Consider the following 24964-nt stretch of genomic DNA (forward strand, 5'->3'; position numbering starts at 1 on the left):
ATATGATATTATATAGCAACTAAAAACCCTAATACAACATTAGGCTTTATTATGAAAGATATAGTGTTCTGGAATAAAGTGTTGATAATCCTACTGTGTCCCAATCAGACTTCATGGGGAGGATTCCTCATGCCACAATGTAGGAAGGATATTAATAAGCTGTAGAATATCCAGTGGAAGGCAAATCAGGTGGTACAATATGGGGATCAGTTTAAGGAACCAAAAATATTTAGCCTGGAGGGAAAAAAAGACTTAGGAGGAACTTGATCACTTCCTTCAGGAATTTGACAGGCTGTCATGAGGGTTTAGATTTATTTTTCTTGGCCATGGAGAGAACTAGGTTCACATAAAGCAAAACTTCCTAAAACCTAGAACTAACCCAAAGCAGAATGAGCTCCCTCTAGTTATTTTGGATTCCTTCTTAATTCAGACATACTTAAGCAAAACCGCAGAATTGCACACTTGTAGAAGGGGATTCATTTTTACTTGTGTGTTGGACTAGATGATCTCCTGATTTTTCTTCCAATTCTATGATTCTGGGACATGAAAACATTTAAGCTTAATGAGATTAGATGACTTGTCCAAAATTATTTCACTATTAAGTAGCAGAACTAAATTGAACTCAGTTATTGAAATCTCAAGAACCAAGATTCCCAAACTCTATCTGGCTTAATTCATCCAATATTTGACTCAAAATTCCACTAGAGCACAATATTCTTAACCATTCCTTTTAATATTTAATGTCATATCCATGTGCCTTATTGTATGAATGTGACTGTAGGTTTTCAAAGGCTATACCAATGCAATACAAGCTCTGACAAGACATAATAAGCAGAAAAGTCTTCAAATATAGACTCTAGTGATAGACTGTAGTTCTGGCATTTAAAGATTAGTCTAAGTGAAGAAAAATTCATCAAAATTTTTTATGAGATGGGGCTTTTTTTCTTTTGATTGTAGCAAATCACAAAACCTCAGATAAGATAATATTTAGAAAGTCTTTTGTATCTTTAAGTCAGTCATTATTTTTAAAGCATTGGGGAATACAATTTGTGTTACAATCTGTGGACATCCATTGTCAGATGAAATCACAGATCTTTTTAAGTAGTAAGTACTCACAAACTGGCTTTATTTTCATTGTTAATAAAACTAGAGAATGTCGCAATCTGATTACATAGTGCAATTTAGGTAAAATATTGGGAGAAACATTCTGATTTTGAGGGTAATAAGATATCAGTAGTCTAGTTTACTAAGCAAGGCAGTGGCATCCCTTTCCCTGTAAAGATATTAGAGGGTAGCTATTTCTCTTTCTGATATGATCTGCATAAACTTCTGATCAAAATTAAACACATATATCTTTAAAATTTATAAACCAAAATGAAAGTGTCCAGTTTCCAACACCTCAAAGTTAGAAGGGACTTCAATACAATACAAACCACACCAGAACAGAAATACTAGCTTTTCCAACACCTTATCTCCTGATAGTTCATTCTTCTTTTGATCACCTCTAATTGTTAGGAATTATATTTTTTTTCTTTTTTATTATGGCAAACCTAAATATATCTCTGTAGCACTTCTACTCTTTGCTCCTACATCTGCCTTCAAGGACCAAGCAGAACAAGTAAATCAATTTTACACATGACAGCCTTTCACATACTTGAAGATATATAGCATTGCTTCCCTGTGCTTTCAGTTTTCCGTGCAGAACACGTCTAGTTTCTGCAATGGATGCTCATATGGTTGATCTCAAGGATTGTCGCTATTTTGGTCACTCACCCTCCTCCACACACTCTGATATCAGTGTCCTTCCTAAAATGTGGTGTCAAGAACAGAACAAAACTCTAAATGTGGTCTGACCAAGACATGGTACAGTGGGAGTGTAAGCTGAGTCTCAAACATCAGCTTGTTTCCTGTCATCTCTCACTGTTGATTATCCATATCTTTTTTTCAGATGAACAGCTACCTAGCTATCCATCACCTATCTTGTACTTGTAACACTGATTTGTTTTAAGCCCAGCATAAGACTTTACATTTATCTCCATTAAATTTCATCTTACTAGATTCTGCCCAATGCTCTAACCTATTAACCTCCCCTCTGTCATTTAATGTTCGCTTTCCCTCCTGGCTTTGATAAGCATGACATAATACTCCTTTATCTGAATCACTGGCAAAATTTCAAGAGTACAGGACCAAAGACAGGTCTCTAGGGTACTCCACTAAAAATAATAATAATAGCCTACATTTATATAGCACTCTGAAGTTCATATAACACTTTACATACAGATTATCTTCTGGGAGATGCTATTATTATCCTTATATGATGAGACTGAGGTAGACAGAGATCAAATGGTTTGCTTAGAGTCATACAGTTTAAATATTTGAGGCAGGATTTGAACTTTCTTTTTTCCTGACTCCAAATATCCCCTATACCATCTAGCTAACTATAAAGACATCCTTCTAAGTTGACATTGAGTCATTATTTAATTTCAAGGAACAGGGAACTGAGGAGAAATTTTATTTCCATTTTAATATATTGACTATCATCACCTAAAGAAAAATGGAATCTGTAGGCCAGTTCTCTCTAGGAATATGAGGAAGTGTATGGATAAAAGATCTTAAAATTTTTGTTTTCAGCTCTAGAAAATGGGATATAATATCAGTATCATTCCTTTAGTGTTTACCACATTCTTTTCTTTTGCATTATTAGTTATATTTTCATATTTATATTTCTTAGTTGCTCAGATACATTTAGTACATTAAAAACATCTTGAGGGCAGAAATTGTTTTATATGACTTTGTATTCCCCACTGTACATAGCAGACTCATATACATGTGAATTATTGATTATTTTGAATTACTCTCTTTAATAAGTGATCTGTAGATTTATAATCATCAATTATTGTGTCAGTCTGAAATATATGAAGGATTTCATTTTTAACTTGAACTTACTTTCTACATCCTAAAGTGTTTTTTGTCCTATAAAAACACTGCTCTATAAAAGCTCTCATATTTGGGTAGAAGTAACTCAAGCTTCTCAAAAGCTGTCAGTCCCACAAAATCTCAGGCTTTGAGTACAGACCTAGTGATAGACTATCTTCTGTCTGACAACCAGCCCAAATAAGTTCTGAGAGGGTAGGGTAGATTGGAGCCTCTTTTGGCAATTGTGACTCATGAAGACATAGACAGCTTGAAGTCTCTCCTGGTGGATAAAATAACTACACTAATGAGATCACAGATCCATCAGAGTATCTAAAGATACCCAAACACGATGGTCTTTCCAGACAGTTGAACTATAGAACTGATTGTCTTAGTAGACAGTTAAACAGAATTGAGCTTAACTCCTTCCTATCTCACAGTTCTCTTGGGGGGAAGAAACAGAACAATCTAACCTTTTTTCTCTGGACCCTTCTCTGCTCCCATTTTTAGAATTATTTCTTTCTTGAAGTAGATTTAGAAAGCCCTTCTATAAGAATCCTTAGGACTTCTGCCACCTCTGGGTTATGATTTTCAACATTGACTTTGAATTCTAGGAGCCAGAATTTCAATTCAAAGAATTTTACTTATTTTAGAAAGTCCTGTAATCCATTTTAAACAACTATCACACAAAGCAAGTTGCTTTAACGTGCTTTCACATCCCTGATTATGTGTTCCTTCCACGTGCAGGTTTAAAGTGAATTGCTCTTATAAACAGCAAAATGAGCAAGTTGGCCTTTTATACAGCAGGTCTTAGATAGAGAGGTTTACCAATAACATTAATGCAATGTGAACATTATTGTACCATTTCAGAATTGTCAGAGTTTTGAACTAAATCTTTAATGGATGAATTGATATTCTTTAAGTTAATATATGAAAAGGAGACACTTGATTAACAATATGTTAAAGCCAACTTATTCAGAGTATTATATCATTGTGTTTTTCGTAAACTAATTATGTTACAGAACAGTCAGCCATGGACAACCTCCCTATCTATAGGCCGCAGTATATCCACTGAAGTTCAATCCCAAATGCAGAGAAAATATTAATGGAACTTAACAACTACTAGATGGAACCTTTATTTTGAAATTATCTTGTAAATATATAATATATTCCTGAATTCTATAACCATTTTAAGCACTATACAATAAACTGTAAAATAAAGGCAAATTGATAACACAAGCAATGAATATTAGCAGACTAGTTTACATTTATGAAATCAATTCTGCTTTATTATGCACTTTATTGTTAAATGCATTTAAAAATGAAAATACCTCATTGTTTTTAATGAGCATGCTACTGAATGTAAATTTACTTTAAAAAGAAAAATATTTTGCTATTCAGATTATGTATAAGCTATACACTTAAAACTTTGTTTTTCTGAAATTCCTAATAAATTCAATTAAATTTGTAAAAGATATTGTACAGTTTTCTGATATTCACTTTTATTTTATTATACATAAAGGGGTTGTAGAAAGGGAAGACAGGTATTTGTTTACTCTCATTTTCTCTCTCTCCCTCTCTTCTCTCCTTTCCTCTGTATAATTTGATAAGGTTACCACAAGTTCAGAGTCTAGTTCTCATCTTTCAGTGTTCAGGAACTGATCAAGCCTTGAGATACTAGTTCATACTAACCAAACTCACAAAGGCTGATTGATGATCTACAACACCAGTTATTAAATTACTCTGAAAACTTTGCCAAACAGGCCAAAATATGGTGCCCAAAGGTTAGCACCTTCAATTTCTAGTACCAAAGTATATTTTGGAAAATGATTTAGTGTCAGAAAGACCTTAGGCAATATTGTCATCAAGCTGTGATACCCTGATTTATTTCTATGGGGGAGATGAGGATACAGACCAGGAAAAATTCATTGTTCATCTCAGCCAGTCTGAGCATCCTCTCCCCAGACAGTGTTAGAAACAATGACAGATTCTTTGACTCCTCTTTTTCAGATTCCATTCAGACTACCATCATTTTTGTGTTTCAACAGTCTTTAGTTGAGACAGATTACAATTACTAGGTTATAACTTATTTTGCATTTGTTACAGTTTAATCTTCTTGATAAGGTTTGGAAGACAACATAGCCTCAACATTAACACTTTTTGAATGTATCCCAAATTCTTTAGTGTTTAATTAAGGAGTCCATACCATTTCTCTTCTCCAAAAGTTTCTGTAGGAAATGGACCAACTCTTAACTCCTCAGGCTTTCTCATCTCTGAATGTACCTAATGGTCATTGAGTTTCTATTCTCTTGACTTCTAATATTCCCTGCAGACCTCCTTTTAAAAGTCTATTTTGCATTCACAAGGAACTCATTGACTCATTACAGTATCCAGGACTAAGAAAGTATGTTTGTACAAATTCTGCACTGACCAGACCACATTGCTGGAGTACTATGTTCAGTTCTGGGCATCACATTTTAGAATGAACATAAATAAACTAAAGAGTATATAGAAGAGACTGACTTCAATAATGAAGGACCTTGAGATCAATGGGAACATTTAGCCTGGAGAAGTTAAAACTTGAGGAGAATAGGATATGTGTGTTGTCTTCAAGTATCTTAAGGAATTTTGGAAGGAAGGATGGAAGAAAGCAAGGAAGAAAAGAAGAGAGGGAGGGAAGGAAGGCTATTGTGTGCCACAAACTGTGCTAATGGGGCAGCTAGGTGGCGCAGTGGATAGAGCACTGGCCCTGGATTCAAGAGGACCTGAGTTCAAATCCAGCCTCAGACACTTGACACTTACTAGCTGTGTGACCCTGAGCAAGTCACTTAACTCCAATTGCCTAAAAAAAGAAAAAAAGAAACTGTGCTAATTGCTTTATAAATATTTTATTGGATCCTTAAAATATAACCCTGGAAGGGAGGTACTATGATTATTCCCATTTTACAGTTAAGGAAATCGAGGCAGACGGAACTGATTTGCCCAGCTAGTAATTGTCTAAGGCCAAATTTGAATTCAGGTCTTCCTGACTCTAGGCACAGTGCTTTCTCTATCCATTGTGCCACTTGGCCGTCTCTCTGAAGAGATATAAAACTTGTTTTCCTTAATCTCAAAGGGCAGAAGTAGACACAGTGTAGGAAAGTTGGAGAGAGACTACAATAAGCTTAATGGAAGGAAAACTTTCCTAACAATCAGAACTATGAAAAAATGGAATCCCCTTCCTTGGGAGGTGGCAAGTTGTTCACACCCAAGTAGAGGTCTTCATGCAAAGACAGGATGCCTCCTTGCCAAGTGTGTTGTAGAGAATGTTACTGATCATATATGGCTCAGACTAGAGAGTCTAGAATTCTGATTCTTAGAATTTTCAAAAGACATATAGAAATAAAATCTGAAGAAATAAAGAGGAATAAAAAGCGTGTCACATCTCTTTAACAGTGTCAAGGACTAAATAAACTAAGACTGAGGAGAAATACTAAGTAATAAAAAAGTTATATTGTAGAAAATAGAGGGGTAGTTATGATGATTATAACAGACAACAGAAAGAAGGGAAAGCCACTCAAACTTAATTTTCTTCTGTTTTCTCTTCCAAGGAGAATAATCTTTGGACTAGAAAGGCATGAACAAAAATTACCACAGTGCCTGGCATATAACACGTGCTTAATTATCCTTGATTAGTTCAAGTCACCAGGCCTAAATAAACTATATCCCAGAAATGATGGATGTGAATTCTAAAACATGTCAGTAATTTCTAAAAGACTGTAGAGAAAATGAGAATTGCCACAAGATTAGAAAAAGGCATATGTCTTTGTTTTATGCAAACTATGTACCATTGTGTTTGATTTAAATTGCTAGCAAAATTTGAAAACTTCGTTTGAGAGTAAAAAGCTACAAAAGCTTTAAAAACAGATCATACTAGACTAATTTCACTTCTTTTTTTTTACAGGATTACTAAAACGATAGATTATAGGAATTCTGGTATGGTATGCCTATATTTCAGCAGTGTTTTGCAAAGTCTAATGCTACCCTTCTGGATGAGATGGAGAGATGTGGGCTAGACAATAGTGTTGTTTGTTGTTGTTTGTCCTTTGTTCTTAAAGAGGACCAGTGACATCAGGATGGTGATATCTTGACTTGCAAGTGAATTGGATTTAAGTGAGACAGAACTGTGTAGTTGCTAGCCTCACTCTCTCCTCCAGAGCAATCTGGGTTCAATGGTCAGACATAGATCAGGATGACTGGAGATGACCCTGGATGCAGTGGAAAACCTTGGCTAACATCTTGAACAGTTTGTCTGAGGCAAGACCCATTCAGTGATTAAGGCTATATAAGAAATGAGGCAAAAGATGGCCTCTTTTACCTGTTCAAAAAAAATCAATTTGGGAAGAAAAGACCTTCCGGGTTTCTGGCCAGAAAAGAAAAAAGAAAAGAAACAATTGCTATTCACACTCATTCTGAGACAATAGTGGACTCATTTAATGATTGGTCATTAATGCTTCTGTTAGCTTTGAAGGAATTATCTAGTGAAGTTCCCTAAGTATCTGTCCCTGTGCTATTTAATAGTGACTTGTATAAAGGACAGATGTCATGCCTATCAGATTGCACATAACAAAAAGCTGAGTGGTCTAACATGGATGGCAATTCGTGTCAAAAAATTACAATTTAGGCAAAATCAAATAAGATAAAATATAATTTATATTGCATATTTTTTAAAAATTAAACACTTGCATTTGTGTTTTTAAAAATCAGCTTTTCAAGTATAGGTGGCTGGATACTAGTTTGTCTAAAATTACTTTTAATCTTTATAACAATGAATGCCAGATGATACCCTGTTCTAATCTCCTGAACTTTCTAAGGGCTGTTAAGGGGTCCTCTGAACTTGTCTTTCTGAGTTGTCATATTTTCCAGAAACACTAGACCTAGAGCATGCAGGAGCCCCTGAATGTGTCAAGGACAAATCCTTCCCAGTTCATATAATTTGTTGTTTGCACCCCAAGCTGGATTCCCTGTGTGTCTTTGGGAGGCAAGACAGGCGCCAGCTAGTCTGTGCCAGGCTGGGAAAAATGCTTGTGCAGGTGGGGTTCTTTGCAGAGAAGTAGATTCCTACCTTCACAGTCTAACATTCTTTTTTTTTTTTTTTTTTAGTGAGGCAATTGGGGTTAAGTGACTTGCCCAGGGTCACACAGCTAGTAAGTGTTAAGTGTCTGAGACCGGATTTGAACTCAGGTACTCCTGACTCCAGGGCCGGTGTTCTATCCACTGCGCTACCTAGCTGCCCCACAGTCTAACATTCTTAAGGGGAAAAAAAATGATGCTTTTGCTGTCAGCTTGCTCCTCCCCTTTGGGAGGGATTACTTTACCCTTCCTCTCCAGTGCAATGCCCCTTTCTGCTTTCTCCTCCTTTTGTTGTACAGTCATAAATATGCAAACTTCTATACAGACTGTGAACTCTTTGGGTTCCATATGAATGTTCATTTTTTTTGTGATAAACTTGGTTTTCACATAAGTCTCATGACATTGTGATTGCCTGTTGACAAACTTCAGTCTTGAATCATCACCTGACCATTGGATATTTCGATTTGGATGTACTGTAGGCATCTCAAACTCAACCCTAAACAGAACTCATTCATTATCTTTCCTCGCCCATCTCCCAAACCTGCCTATTTCTATCAAAGGCAACACCAACCTTTGGATCACCTAGGTTCAAAATCTTAGTGTCATCTTCTACTCCTCACTCACCTCATATAAACAGTCACGTAGTCTTTTAATTTCAACTTCTACAACATCTCTCACATGTTCTCCATTCAGACAGACAACACTATAGTTTAGGACTTCATCACCTCTTATCTGGACTAGTGAAATATCCTCCTAATGGTCTTCCTTCCCCAAGTCTCTCTCTACTCCAAATCATATTTCACACAGCTTCCAAACCTGACTATAAACCACCCTCCCTGTCCAATGAACTCTTAAGTGGCTCCCTTTTTCCTTTAGGGTCAAATCTAAATATCTCTGGCATTTACAGTTCATCAGAACTTGGCCCTATTCTGCTTTTCTGGTATTATTACAGTTTACTCCTTTTCACAAATTCTCTGGTCTAGCCAAGTTGACCTACTTCTAATATTCACAAACAGTATGCCATCTCCCATCATCCATCTCTGTGCTTTTGCACTTGCCTGTTCCCAGTGTTTGGAATACACTCTCTCCTAACTTCTCTCTCCTCTTTGGAATTTCTGATTTCCTTAAAGACTCAGATCAATTGTCATCTTCTCTACGAGGACTTTTCCTAATCCTCGCCCCTCAGCTGCTAATGCTTCCTCCCTGTGTTCACATATACATGTGTATGCTATTTTCCCCATTCCAATGTTAGCACTTTGAAGTCAGGGACTATTTTGCTTTTGTCTTTATACTTCCAGTGCCTAGAGTAATGTTTGGCACGTAGTAATTAATAAATTCTTAATTACTAATGAAAAGATGTAGATGTTTTAATCACACACACACAAAATAATTTGATTTGGCAGTCCAAAATACTCATGTAATTACAGATAGCCAGGATAGTGAGTTTCAAGTCCAAATTACTAATTGTAGTAAGTCTGGAGGAAGGAGACTTAGGAAGGACATGATAGCTTTCTTCAAGTATTTGAAAATTTAGATGTGTTCTTCTCAGCCCCAGAGGGCATTTGTGTTGGAGTCTGGGTATCCTAGATTGGCCTCCAATGTCACTTGATCCTAGATCTAGAAACGGAAAGGGCTTCAAGGGCCATCTATTCCAATGCCCTTATTTTATAGATTAGGAATCTTAGGACCATTGAAATGATGTGGTTTGCCTAAAGTCACAGAGAGATATTAAGTATCAGAGGTGAGCTTTGTTTTTATTCTAAAGCTGACTCTTTCTATGGTACCACACTGCTTCCTCTCCAGTTTTGCATTTCAATAATCCTATGATACTGTAGATAACTAAAAAAGAAATTTTCAAAAAATAATTTCATATGTAAGTTACATGAATTAATATTGTAAATATCGAACCAGGAAGTAGTTGAAGTCATGGAAATGAATAAGATTGTTAAGAGTGAGGCTGTAGGGGGAAGCCTCAGACACTTGACACTTACTAGCTGTGTAACCCTGGGCAAGTCACTTAACCCTCATTGCCCCACACAAAAAAAATAAAATAAAATAAAAGAGTGAGGCTGTAGAGAGAGAAGGAAGGCCTATGACATACTGTTGGTAGATATTTGGAAGCAGGAGAGAAACTTGGAAAGAATGATCAGGTATGTATGATGAACCATCAGGAAAAATCAGGGAGAAGACACTTAGCAGGTGGTTCAGTGGTGTTGTAGAAAGAACAAAGAAAATGAGGAGTGAGAAAAGGAAATTAAATTTGGCAATTAAGAGATCATTTGTGATCTTGGAGAGCACAGCATCAGTGGAATGGTAGGGAAAAAAAGACATTGCAAAGGGTTGAGGAGTAAATGGGTGAAAAAGAAGCACTAAGACTCTTTTTAGAAGTTTAGCAAAGATTATGGTTCTGGGGAGATGAACTTTGCAAAGGTATCAAAGGCAAGGGAAGATATTTTAAGAAGTAAAGAAAACCAAGTATGCTTATAGGCAGGAGAAAAGCCTAAAAAAAAGTAGAAAGATTGACAACAAAAGAGTGACCCATTTAGCAAAAGATATAGGAGGGAATAGAATCGAAAACATCAGTGGCAGAATGAATCTTGGCAACAAGGAGGACTACTACTTAATCTTCTGAGACTGGTAAAGGAAGAGAAGAAAGAACAGTCAATGAGGTACAGAGAAGAAGAAATGGGATTTTGAAGTATGGATGAGTAAGTTCATGCTAAGACAGAGGGCTAAGTAATGGAATTGATAGCTTCAAGGGAAAAAAGTTTTTTTAAAAAATCTTTATATTAGGTGATAATTAGTCAACCAGAAATTAATTAAAAAGTATTTTCATAGATCTGTGGGACCTTGATTTATAATCGTATGCATTGGTAGTGGATCCATTTAGTTCAATCTCATGACTAAAATACTACCTCCTTCATGAAGCCTTCCATGATCCCCCATTCACCATCCCAACTCCCCATTAGTAACAATTTTACTGCACAGTTCACTGCACTATTACACTATTGCACTATAAACTTCACAAAACATGGACTATGATCTACGTAAGCTATATACCCTCCTTAGCATCTAGGACAGTGCTTTTCACAAATGCTTAATACATAAAGGTCAATGAATAAATGAAGGAAAAAATGAATGATTTTCCTCTAGCAGTGTTAGGTGATTAGACAAAGCAGAGATGGCAATCATGAGAGTGACATAGGACTAAGAAGTAACAGGGAAGGAGCAGCTAGGTGGCGCAGTGGATAGAGCACTGGCCCTGGAATCAGGAGTACCTGAGTTCAAATCTGGCCTCAGACACAACACTTACTAGCTGTGTGACCCTGGGCAAGTCACTTAACCCCAACTGCCTCACTTTAAACAAAAAAAATTTTTTTTAAAGTAACAGGGAAGAAACATGAGGAGGACAAGGAAACCCGGTCTCAAGACTGATGGAAAAATGTCTTGTTAAAATGACTGATCATGGGCAGCATTGTATATGAAGGGAGTAAAGACCACACAGGTATAATAGACCAAAAGAACAGGGAGGGTGTCTAGGGCAGATAAGTAGGTATTGGAGTAATATGGTAGTAAGAGATTTGGACAACTTATGGTCATAGGAGTTTCAGAGTTTAAAATCTTACAGCTACAGCAGTTTTACGTGATGTTGTGTCTGAGACATGACCATCTCTATATATAGCTGAGATAAAGTGGGGATGGAAATCATAGGAACTGAGATTCTGGAAAGTAATGTTATCAAAATCATGAATAGTATGGGCATGGAGAATATGAAACATAGTTGCTAAAACTCAGAGTAAAAGGTATATTTACTAAAACTTATGTATTGGGGCCGCTAGGTGGCACAGTGGATAAATCACCGGCCCTTGGAGTCAGGAGTACCTGAGTTCAAATCCGGCCTCAGACACTTAACACTTACTAGCTGTGTGACCCTGGGCAAGTCACTTAACCCCAATTGCCTCACTAAAAAAAATTTTTTTTTAAACTTATACATCATATCTTATATTCGTTTTTTTAGAGTAGATTATTAGAAAGCCCTTCAATTAAATTTATCAAATGTCAGTACAAACTGATATTTACATAACACTTTAAAATTTGCAAAGAACCTATGTTTTTCTCATTTGAACCTAACAACAACTCTATCAGGTAAGTACTGGAGTTATTATTACCCCTCATTTTATGCATAAGGAAACAGGTTCAGAGAGGTTAAGTGATTTGACCATGTGTCAGAGAGCCAATCTGAACCCAGATCATCCTGTCCAGTAATTCTTCTGGTGTACCAGATGACTCTGCTAGAAATACAAAGTTAGAAAAAAGATTCTGATCCATCAAGGAACTTACATTCTAATGATGGCATGTAAAACAACTAAGGATAATTCAGTCCTTGAATAAGACTCAATATGTTAATTTTTTGACTATAGGTTTTGATGTTTTGCAAAAAACATGAATTATTATACATAATTTAAAATACTGAAATGGACACTTAACTGAATTCAATCAAAATATTATATATTCACAGTCCTATGTTGTGAAGCACCTGTTTATAACACTGTTATAATATTTTTTTCTTATCCTGAGGCTCCTTATACTTAAATTACTCCGTTCAAAAACTTCACTGGCTCCCTGACATCTTCTGAATAAAGTTCAAATATCTTTTACCTGGACCCAAAGGCTCCCCAATGACCTAGAGCTACCCTACTTTTCCAACTTTATCTCATATTAATTGCCTTCACAAATTCTATGGTTCAACCACATTAAACTTTTCTCTGCCCATAAAGCATGTATCTACATGCCCTTAATGAAGCTATTCTCTATGCCTGGGATGATGAAAATGAGGAGTCTGAGAATGAGCTTACATCTTTATAGTTACTTAAGATTTACATCTCTTCACCTATTACATTTCTACTCTCCCTTAAACCCAACTCCTAGGATAGCAGATTCATAGGCCTTCACTTTTTACAAATGAGGAAACTGAGGCCTAGGAAAGTTAAATGACTTCTCTGTGGTTATCCAGGTAGTAAATAACAGAACCCCAGGGATTCAAGTGGAGGGTCCTTAATGCCAAACCCAATATTCTTTATACTTCACCACCCTACCTCCTAATGGCATCTCCTTCATCAAGACTTCCCTTTATCCCCCAAGTCAGTAACAATATCCCCCGTTAGACTTCACAGTGCACTTTTTAACCTTTCTAATGCACTCAATTAAACAAACATTAAATACATCCTAAGTGCAGGTAGCAGGTTGGTGCCTAGGTGGCACAGTGGATAGAGTGCCTGACCTGGAGTAAGGAAAACTGATCTTTGTGAGTTCACATTTGACCTCAAACACTATCTCTATGACCCTGGGCAAGCCATTTAACCTTGTTTCCCTCAGTTTGCTCATCTGTAAAATGAGCTGGAGAAGGAAATGGCAAACCATTCCAGTGTTTTTGCAAGAAAACCCCAGAGGTAGTTGTGAAGAGTTGGGTAATCTGTGATTACGCTCTAGGCAAGGGAAAAAGAACAGGAGCAAAAAAGCAGAAGTAGATTGTATCAAATCCATACCTCCCTCTCCTTTCTTTTTTTTTTTTTTTTTTAGTGAGGCAATTGGGGTTAAGTGACTTGCCCAGGGTCACACAGCTAGTAAGTGTTAAGTGTCTGAGGCCGGATCTGAACTCAGGTACTCCTGACTCCAGGGCCGGTGCTCTATCCACTGCGCCACCTAGCTGCCCTCCTCTTCTTTCTTAAGAGAGGTCAGGAAGCAAAAAGAAGAAAGGTATAAAATAATGGAATGGTGAAATATACACAATATATGATTATAACTCTGAATGGGAATGGAATGAACTCTTAATATGGAGAAGGATTGCAGAATATATTAGAAAGCAGATGTCAACAATATGTTGTTTAAAAGAAATATACTTTTAAGGGTGTAAATAAAGATTTACAATGAGTTGAAATAAGGAGTTAGAGCAAAATCTATTGTGCTTCACCTGAGTCAAAAAGACAGGGGTGTCAATTATCTCAGACAAAGTTTTGTTTTTCCAAAAAAAAATCAACTTGATTAAAAAAGATAGAGGGGCAGCTAGGTGGTGCAGTGGATAGAGCACCAGCCCTGGATTCAGGAGGACCTGAGTTCAAATCCAACCTCAGACACTTAACACTTACCAGCTGTGTGACCCTGGGCAGGTCACTTAACCCCAATTGCCTCATCAAAAAAACAAAAAAGATAAATAGGGAAACTACATTATGCTGAAAGGTACCAAAGCCAATGAAATAATATCAATACTAAACTTCTGTGCACAGAATGGGATATTATCCTAACAATTATAAATTAAATCAGTTACAGGGAGACGTAGTACAACTATAATAGTAGAATATCTCAATGTATACCATTTCAGACCTAGACAAACATAATTTAAAAAAAAAATAGAGAAACTTAAGAACATCCCTAAAAAGAGAAAAAGACTTATTTATACAAAAATATTTATAGCAGCTCTTTTTGTGTTGGCTAAGAATTGGAAATCAAAGGAATGCCCATCATTTGGGGAATGGCTAAAGAAGTTGTGGTATATGATGGTGATGGAATATTATTTTGCTATAAGAAATGACAAGCAGGATGATTTCAGAAAGGCCTGGAAAGACTTGTATAAACTGATGTTTAATGAAATGAGCAGAACCAAGACAACATTGTGCACAGAGACAGCAATATTTTTTGGATGAAGAACTGTGAATGACTTAACTATTCTCAACAATACAGTGATTCAAGACAATCCCAAAGGACTATTGATGAAACATAGCATCCTCCTCCAAAGTAAGAACTGATATTGATGGAACACAGACTGAGGCATGCTATTTTTCACTTTCATTTTTTCTTTTAATCAAGTTTGCTTGTACGAAATGACAAATATGGTTATGTATTACATAATTATACATGTATAACCTATATCCAATTGCTTACCACCTCAGGGAGGGGAAAGTGGGGAAGAGAGAGAAGGAAGAATAAAAACTGGGACCCAAAACTATAAATAAAAATGTTTATTACTTAAAAAAAAATTTTTTTAAACAATCTAGGGGCAGCTAGGTAGAGTAGTGGATAGAGCACTGGCCCTGGAGTCAGGAGGACCTGAGTTCAAATCCAGCCTCAGACACTTGACACTAGCTGTGTGACCCTGGGCAAGTCACTTAACCCCAATTGCCTCACACACACAAAAAAAATCTGAATATCATTTCAGAAAAATTAGATATGCAAAATTACTGTTGGTTGTTGAATGGGAAGAGGAAGAAGTAGTGTGTGTGTGTGTGTGTGTGTGTGTGTGTGTGTGTGTGTGTGTGTATACTGTGTATATATACACACAATGCATTGCATATGGCATCTTTATAAAAATTGACCAGGTATTAAGGCATAAACACCTCATAGAAAACTACAGAAAAGCAGAAATATTAACATTTTACTGAAAACTATGCAATAACAATCACCAAAGGACCACTGGATAAATTAAAATTAGGCTAACATATACTAAAGAATTGGTTCATCAAATTAAAAGAAATCATTCTAGAAATGGCATAGAAGATAATGGTAATAAGATCATACCAAAATTTTGGGGAGTGGCCAAAGCAATCCTTTGCCAAAATGCATGTCTATAAACCCTAATCACTGAATGGGTGTTGCCTCAGGCAAACTGAGACCTAGGAAAGACCTCGACTTTTTCTTTTCTTTTTTTCTTTGGTTGGGCAATGAGGGTTAAGTGATTTGCCCAGGGTTACACAGCTAATAAGTGTCAAGTGTCTGAGGCCGGATTTAAACTCAGGTCCTCCTGAATCTAGGACCCATGCTTTATCCACTGTGCTACCTAGCTGCCCCCAAAAGCTTGAGTTAAAAAGGCCAAGGTCTTCCACTGAATCCAGGGAGTTGTCCTTATATATATATATCTTTCCACTGGACCTAGATGGCTCTGGGAGGAGAGCTTGAGGCTAGTACCGCACAGCCCAGCCTCACTTAAATCCAGTTCACTGCAAGTCATGACATCACCTCCTTGAGGTCATGGTCCTCTTTGAGAATACCAGACAAATAACAAACAACAACAACAAAAGAAAGGACAAAGCAATGGCTTGGGTGACTTAAAAAAATAAAATAAAATAAAATAAAACAACAACAAATTAAATAATCCCAAATAAACACCAAAAAAATCCAGAAAATAAAAGAGATTAACAAAAATGAAAGAAAAATAAAAGTATAAACTGTTTTAAAAAGAGACAATAAAATATATTGAACTGTTAGCAAAATTTGATTTTGAAAAGAAAACAAAATTACCAGTACCAAAAATGCAAAGGAGGAACTCACAAGAAGAAATAAAGGAAATAATTGCAAACTATTTGGCCAATTTTATGCTAATAAAATTAACAAATGAAATAGATGATTGTTTACAAAGATATAAAATGCACAGTTTAACAAAAGAAGAAATAGAAGAGTTACATCAAGTATTTTAAACTTCTACTTTATCATTGTATTGTAAATTGGGCCCTAATCTTGGGGCCTAATCTGTTGACTTTTGACTGTTTGGCTATCTGACTGCTATTAAAATTTCCTAAACCAATCAGTTAGGGCCTTTTAAAAATTTCATCCACACTGCTCCACTCCCAAATTGATAAGCAAATGATTAAGAAGCCTCTTAAATAAATAATCAAAGCAGGGTTCATTTATAAAAATAAACATAAGAGATAAGGGTAAAGAAATACAAAATTATATGAGACCTGACTGCTTTCCGCACATCTCCCTCCTGCAGCTGCTTGTGCTTACTCTTTGCCATCTAACTTTCTTAGCGTCGTCCTTCTTCTAGGGTTCCCCTCTCTGAAAAGCTCCCCTGCTCCATACTTTTGCCAACCCCGCCTCAAGCGCTTCTCTCACAGACCTCCTTCCGTTCTCCTAGTCCTCCTGCGTCCTTCCTCCTTGCTCTTAGCTTTTTCTTCGCCTCCCCCTCCCAGCATCTCTACCTTCTCCCTTTTTATTAACTTTCTCTCTCAGGTGAAACTCAGGGCTGGTCGCTTCAGGGCCTGCCTAGCCATGCTGCACACCTGAGCTGGAGGATGGACAAAGCAAATTCCAGCGTCCCTCAGGTTTTTTCATGAACCTCTCCAAGCCACACCCATGGCTCAGGGTTTTCCATCCATGCAGCTTAGCCTAGCTAAGATTCCACCCCCACCCCTTGCAGCTGAAGCAGAGGGGGAGGGGCAGGCCAATTTCAAGGCCCACAGTATCAAGAACTGGGAACTTCAAAAAAAGAAGGAAAACTCCTGCCCTCAAGGAGCTCACAAAACAAGAATAAAAATAACCCAATCACAGGGAGAAAAAAAAAAGGAAATTGAACAAGCCATAAATGAGCTCCCAAAGAAAAAAATTTCCCAGAGAAGATGGATTTACAATTGATTTCAATATTATATAAGCTATTTGCAAACAAATAGGAAAAGAAAGATCCTACAAAAATTCTTTCTGTGATACAAATATTGTCTTGATACTTAAACCAAAGAGTCAAAACAGAGAAAGAAAATCATAGACCAATATCCCTAATGAACATTGATACAATTTTTTTTTTAACATTAGCAAGAAAACCACAGCAATAAATGACAACGATTATACACTACCACCTGGCTGGCTTTTCACCAGGAATGTAGAGATTATTCAATATTAAGAAAACTATCAACATAATTAACCATACTAACAACAGGGACAACCAGCTTATGTTTATATCTATAACTACCGAAAAAGCTTTTGACAAGATACAACACCCATTCCTATTAAACACACACACACACACACACACACACACACACACACACACACACACACTAGAAAATGTGGGGATAGATATGTATTTCGTTAATATAAGTAATAACTAAAAGGCAGCATTACATGTGGTGAGGATAAGCCAGAGGTCTTTGCATTAAAATCAGGTATAACAAGGATGCCCATTACCATTATTGTTTGATATAGCGACAGAAATACTTGCTATAGGAATAGGACAAAAAAAGGAACTAAGGAAATAAGCATAGGTAAAGAGGAAGAAAATTTATTGGTTTTTTGTAGATGATATGATGGTTTACTTAGATCACCCTAGGGAGTTAAATTAATTGAAAGTTGCAGGATATAAAATCCATATGTCATTATTTTGGTATACTACAAAGAAGACCCAGCTTGAAGAGAAAAAGTCCATTTGAAATAACTATAGAATATCTAAAATATTTGGGAGTGTTCCTGCCAAGACCCACACAGAAACTATATAAATACAACTACCAAAAAACAAAGAACTTGCAGTTTAACACTTTGAACATGCAGAATCTCCTAGCAGGCTAATAATGGCTGCCCAGCCACATCTATTGAAATTCATAATCAGGGGCTAGCCAAAAGAAACTTGCAGAGCTCAGACCAGGATGGCAGTGAGCAGATCTGGCACAGGATCACATCATTTTGGGAGCACTGAAAGCTTGCAAGCCTCCAGCCTGAGCTGTGAATTCAACAGGAGGACATAAGAGGACAGCAGCTCAGGCCAAATACTCTCCCCCAAAATGGGCAAAGCCCAACACTGACAAAGTCCAAAGTCAAGAAGTATGCTAGAAGGATTAGCAAAAAAAAAAAATCCCACCATAAAGAGATATTGTGTAAAAAGAAAGCTTAAGACACAAACTCAGAAGAAAAGAATAATTTAAAAGAATCCACATGCAAAGCCTCAAAGTAAAATGCAGCTTGATTACAAGTCCAACCAGGATTCCTGGAACAGTTAAATAAAGAGATTTTTTTAAAAGGAAAGAAAGAACAAAAAGGATTTTAAAACCAAATGAGAGCTATGGAAGAAATGTGTGAAAAGAGAACAGTTTGGAATAAGTACAAAGCCTTAGCCAAGAAAATTAAAATTTACTAAATAGAAGCTAATAATTCCATAAGACAGCAAGAAAATATTAAAACAAAGTCAGGCTAAAAACATATTAAATGTGAGATATTTCACAGCAAAAACAATTAACTTACCTGGAAAATAGATTGAGGAGAGACAATTTAAGAATAATTGTACTACCTGAAACCAGGACAAAAAAAAAAGCCAAGATATCATATTTCACAAAATCAAAACACCATATAGACATCTTAGAATCATTGGGCAAAGTGGAAATATAATCCATCAATTACTTTCTAAAAGGAACCCCCAAGTTAAAACTCCCAGGAATATTAAAGCCAAAACCCAGGGTTCCAAGATCAAAATAAAAATAATTAAAGCAGCCAAAAAGAAATAAGTATGAGGATCCACTTAGAATCACACAAGATTTAGCAATCACCATGCAGATCCATCCCCAGGCAGGCCATGACAGAGGAAACCTCTGAATTGGCTGCAATAGCAGCTACTTCTGGAACTCAGCTCATGTCTGGTGAGTGGGTAGAGTAGTTGGCCAGGGGGAAATTGCAGGACTCTCTGCTGGCACTGAGGCAGAACTCTGTTGTGTTGCCCATGCTCAGAACCAGGAAGCAATCTTAAGTGGCAACAGCCCAGTGACAGAGGGCACATGAAGCTTGCAAACACAGTGAAACAGAAATTTGTTCCTGGCTTAAAGAGCAAGAAGACCTGTGGTTACTTACAGACCAGAGCATAAGCCATGGAAGTGCAGAACATGCCTCTCTTTAAATAGTACCACATGGGACCCCTGAAGCTTGGGACAGTGCACCCTGGAAGTAGTGCCCCACTTTAAGAAGGAGTTAAATCCCAAGAAATAGACTGGTAAAATGAGCAGACAGAAAAAGATGCTGACCCTAGAAAGTTTCTTTGGTGACAAGGAAGATCAAAGTACACCCTCAGAAGAAGATAGCAAAGTCAAAGCTTCCAAGAAAAATATGAATTGGTATCAGGCCATAAAAGCACTCAAAAAGGACTTTGAAGATAAAGAAAGAGAGGTAGAGGAAAAAATGGAAAAAGAAATTAGAATGATGCAGGAGAGTCATGAAAAAAGTCAACAGCTTGAAAAGCCAAATGGAAAAGGAGATACAAGAGCTCTCTGAAGAAAATAATTGCTTAAGAATTAGGATTGAGCAAATGGAAACTAATGACTTTATGAGAAATCAAGACACAATAAAGCAAATCCAAATGAATGAAAAAAATAAAGAGCAATTTGAAATATCTTCTTAGGAAAACAGCTGACCTAGAAAATAGATTCAGGAGAGGTATTTGAAAATTATTGGACTACTGAAAGCCATGATTAAGAAAAGAGATTAGACATCATCTTCCACAAAATTGTCAGAGAAAATTGCCTTAATATTCTTGAAGCAGAAGGTAAAATAGAAATTGAAAGAATCCACTGATCACCTCTGGAAAGAGATCCCAAAATGAAAACTTCAAGGAATGTTATAGCCAAATTCCAGAGCTCCCAGGTCAAGGAAAAAATATTGCAAGCAGCCAGAAAGAAACAATTCAAGTACTGTGGAACCACAGTCAAGATAGCAAAAGATCTAGCAGCTTCAACATTAAAGGATCAGAGGACTTGGAATATGATATTCCAGAAGGCAAAGGAACTGGAAGTACAACCAAGAATCACCTACCCCAACCTCAGACACTTGACACTTACTAGCTGTATGACCCTGGGCAAGTCATTTAACCCTCATTGCCCCACCCCACACACATTTCCCCCAAAAAGAATCACCTACCAAGCAAAACTGAGTATAATATTTCAGGGGAAATAATGGGAATTCAATGAAAGAGAAGACTTTCAGGCATTCATGATGAAAAGACCTGAACTGAATAGAAAATTTTACTTTCAAATATAAGACCCTAGAGGAATATAAAAAGGTAAACAGGAAAAAGAAATTATATGGGATATTAAGAGGTTAAACTGTTTTTATTCCTACATGGGAAGATGATACTTCTAACTCATAAGAACTTTCTCATTATTAGTGCAGCTGAATGGAGTATACTTAGAGGGCACAAGTGTGAGTTGAAAGGATCAAAAAAAAAAGAAAAAAAGAATATGAAGGGATGATATCTTTAAAGCATTTTTTATTGTTGTTTTTTTTTCTGGGGTGGTCAGGGTTGGGTGGCTTGCCTAGATATGTATAGCTGGTGAGTGTCGGGTGTCTCAGACCAGATTTGGGTTCAGGTCCTCCTGGGTCCAGGGCTGGTGCTTTGTCCACTGCACCACCTAATTGCCCTATGTTGATATCTTTTTTTTTTAAAGTGGTGAGAATAATGCACTAGGAGAAAGGGAAAGGGAGAAGTGGAATGGAGTAAAGTATCTCATATAAAAGAAGCAAGAAAAAGCTGGGGGGGGGGAGCGGGGCAGAGGCAGAGCCAAGATGGCAGAGGAAAGATATTAAATGCACAGAGCTCCTGATACAATTACCCCCAAAAACAGCAATAAAAGAACCCCTGGAGCAGAAAAACCCACAAAAATATGGGCTGAGAGTATTTTCCAGCTATAGATAGATTAAAGAGGGATGTGCGAGTAAAGTCCAAACCTGGGATCACACCAATAGAGACCCCAGGCATGCCACACAAGAAGAACTTAATCCCCAAGCCTCCGAATCAGGTGCAGCATCAGCGTCTTCTGGAACAGAGTTTGCAGTCAGGTGAGAGGGCTGAACAACTGGCCTGGGGGGGAAAGTGCAGGGGTATCAGTGGGACCTAGGGAGTAATTCGGCTATCCCACCCCACCAGGAAACCAGGAAGAAATCCCAAGTGGCAGGAGGCCCAGGTGGGGGAGGGTCACAGGCTTGTCTAAACTAAAAACCACCACAGTGCTCTGCTGGCTGGTTAACTAACAAGTTGGCTTGAGGTTATCTTTGGCCCAGAGAACAGGCAAGGCGAGAGAAAAACCTGCCCTTTGAAGCTGGGTACAGTAGTGTAGCCAAGAAGCAGGGCCCCCCAGTGAGGAACGAAAAGTCAAGTAAAAGATGAGCAAAGAAAGTTCAGAATTATAGAAAGTTTCTTCAGCAACAAGGAAGATAAAGGTGCATCCTCAGAAGAGGAAATCAACATCAGGGCACCTACATCCAAAGCTTCCAAGAAAAATATGAACTGGTCTCGGGCCATGGAAGCTCTCAAAAGGGACTTTGAAGAGAAAGTAGGAGAGATAGAAGGAAGATGTAGAGAGAGGGAGGAAAGAATGGAAAGAGAAAAGAGAGCAATGCAGGAGAATCATGAGAAAAAAGTCCCAGAAAACATGCTGGGAAGCACGTTATTTTCAGCAAGGCAATGATCCAAAATAACTGAAGAACTTAAGAAACTTAAGAAAATTGCAATACACCTACAGAGAAAGAACTGATGGTATCTGAAAACGGACTGAAACGCATTTCTTTTTTTGACAATTCCTTAATCTGAAGTTTTGTTTTTATCTGTATTCTCTCACAATCTAGCTAATGTAGAGTTGTTTTCCATGACTACTCATGTATAATTTATATTGAATTGCTTGAGTTCTTGGGGTGGGGGTGGGAAGGGAGGGAGGAAGAGAAGTTGGAACACAAAGTTTAAAAAAAAATTGATGCCAAAATTTGCTTTTACAAGTAATTTGGAAAATAAAATTCTAAAAAAAAAAAAAAAAGCTTATGGAGTGGAGGGGAAAATAGGGGAGGTGTGGGGGAGTGAGTGAAATAAGGAATAACATACACACTCAATGGGATAGAGTAATATATCTAACCCTGCAGGAAAGTAGGAGGGGAAAGGGATAAGGAGGGAGAGGTGAAGGAAGGGAGGGCAGAGCATGGGAGGGGGTAGTCAGAAGCAAAACACTTTTGAGGAGGGATAGGGTGAAAAGAGATAGAAAATAGAGTAACTATCAAAGGGAGGGAATAGGATAGAGGGTAATACAGTTAGCAATAGTAACTGTGAAAGAAAAAACTTGAAGCAAGTTTGTCTGATAGGCCTCAGTTCTCAAACACATAGAGAACTGAGTCAAATTTGTTAAAATGAGAGCCATTCCCCAATTGATAGATAATCAAAAGACATGAAGTTTTCAAATTAAATAATCAAAGCCACCTATAGCCATATGAGAAAAATGTTCTAACTCACTATCAATTGGAGAGATTCTGGTCAAAACAATTCTGGGTACTACCTGGGTACTACCTATTGGATAATAGGACAGCAGAGGAAAATGAAAAATGTTGTGGGGTATATGAGGAAAATGAGACATTAATATACTCTTGGTAAAGTTGTAAACTGATTCAAACATTCTGTAGAGCAATTCAGAACTATGGCCAAGGGGCTATAAAACCGTGCATACTGTTTGACCTAGCAATACCACTACTAGGTTGGTATCCTAAAAGAGAATTAAAAAAAAGTTGAATTCGAAATTGAAGTGATGCCCATCACTTGGGGAAAGGCTGAACAAATTATGGGATGAGACTAGGATGGAATACTACTGTGCTTTAATGATGAGCAGGATGCTATCAGAAGGAGTTACAAAAAATGCAGTCCATCTACAGAGAAAGAACTGATGGTAGCTGAATACATATTGAAGAATAATTATTTTGTTCCTCTTTCTAAAGTTTTTTGTCTGTTTTCTTTTAACAACTTGAATAATGTGGAAATGTTTTGCATGACTACACATGTATAACATTGAATTGCTTGAGTTATTAAGGGGTGTGGGGAGGGAGGGAGGAAGAGAATTTGGAACACAAAGTTTTAAAAATCGATGCAAAATTTCTTTATACATGTAACTAAGGGAAAACTCTAAATAAATAAATTTTTTTTTAAAATAATAACTTAGCAAAAACAAGTATAGGGGGCGGCTAGGTGGCGCAGTGGATAAAGCACCAGCCCTGGATTCAGGAGTACCTGAGTTCGAATCCGGCCTCAGACACTTACTAGCTGTGTGACCCTGGGCAAGTCACTTAACCCCCCATTGCCCCGCAAAAAAAAAAAAAAACCAAGTATAATATTACTGAGAGAAAAAAGTGGAGCTTTAATGAAATACAGGACTTCCACGCATTTCTGATAAAAAGTCCAAAGCTGGTGGAAAATCTAACATACAAACACAAGAGTGAATAGGAGCATAAAAAAATTCAACATGGATGAGAAATCATAAAGGACTAAATAAAGTTATATTACTTTCTTCTTGTATGGGGAGATGAAAGCCCCTCCAAACTATATCATCTGGGGTCTAATTTGACAGAGTTCCTAGGAATTATTGTGTTTTGATGATCTCAAAGGAAGAATAGAAAGGGTGATGAAGAGGAAAACACTGGGAGATGAAGGGAGAGAAAGAATGAGGAAAAGTATCTCATATAAATGGGATGTCCAAGACAGAGCTTATACAACAAGAAGAGGGAACTGATTAAAGAAGAGAAGAATACACATACACACAATTGGGTTCAGAAATACATCTTAACAGGAAAATAGGGAAATTGGTTAGGGGAAAGAAGAGGAAGGCTAGATTAAGGGAGGCATTAGAAGCAAAATAGATTCTTAGAGATAGCAGGAAAAATAAATGTAAAAAAAAATAGAATGTGGGGAAATATACAACAATCATAACTGTGAATGTAAATGGGGTAAACACCCACAAAATGGAAGAGAATAACAGAATGGATTAGAAATCAGAATCCAACAATATGGTTTTTTGAAAGATATTTAGAGCATTTTTTTAAAAGGGACTGGAGTAGAACCTCTTATGCTTCAGCTGAAAGAAGACAGCAATCAGAATCTCAGACAAAACAAAAGTAAAAATTGACCTAATTAAAAGAAATGAACATTTTCTAAAGGCACCATAAACAGTATCAATATTAAACATATATGCACCAAATGACACAGCATCTAAATTCTTAAAGGAAAAGTTAAATGATTTACAGGAAAATAGAAACAATAAATCTATAATACCAAGGGGGCCCAATTTACCCCCTCTCTGACATAAATAAATCTAAACAAAAAATAAACAAGAAGTTAAGGAGATGAAGAGAATTGTAGACATTTAGATATGGTAGTTCTTTGGAGAACACTGGG

The 24964-nt window shown here is 37.0% G+C and overlaps 1 protein-coding gene across 3 annotated transcripts in view; it reads left to right on the forward strand.

The window, feature by feature from the left end:
* The window catches only part of CEP126 (centrosomal protein 126), a 130677-nt gene that overhangs the window by 100442 nt on the left and 5271 nt on the right, over positions 1-24964 (forward strand). Inside the window, exon 11 of one of the 3 annotated variants that reach the window (XM_043995641.1) lies at positions 3936-4317. The exons of the other annotated variants lie outside the window; for them this stretch is intronic. Within the exon in view, the coding sequence (XP_043851576.1) occupies positions 3936-4019 (84 nt within the window). The 3' untranslated portion in view covers positions 4020-4317. Of the gene's footprint in view, positions 1-3935; positions 4318-24964 lie in introns of those variants that run through there. 3 annotated transcript variants of the gene reach the window in all.

This window comes from Dromiciops gliroides, chromosome 3, assembly GCF_019393635.1.
Source record: "Dromiciops gliroides isolate mDroGli1 chromosome 3, mDroGli1.pri, whole genome shotgun sequence".
NCBI classification, from domain to species: domain Eukaryota; kingdom Metazoa; phylum Chordata; class Mammalia; order Microbiotheria; family Microbiotheriidae; genus Dromiciops; species Dromiciops gliroides.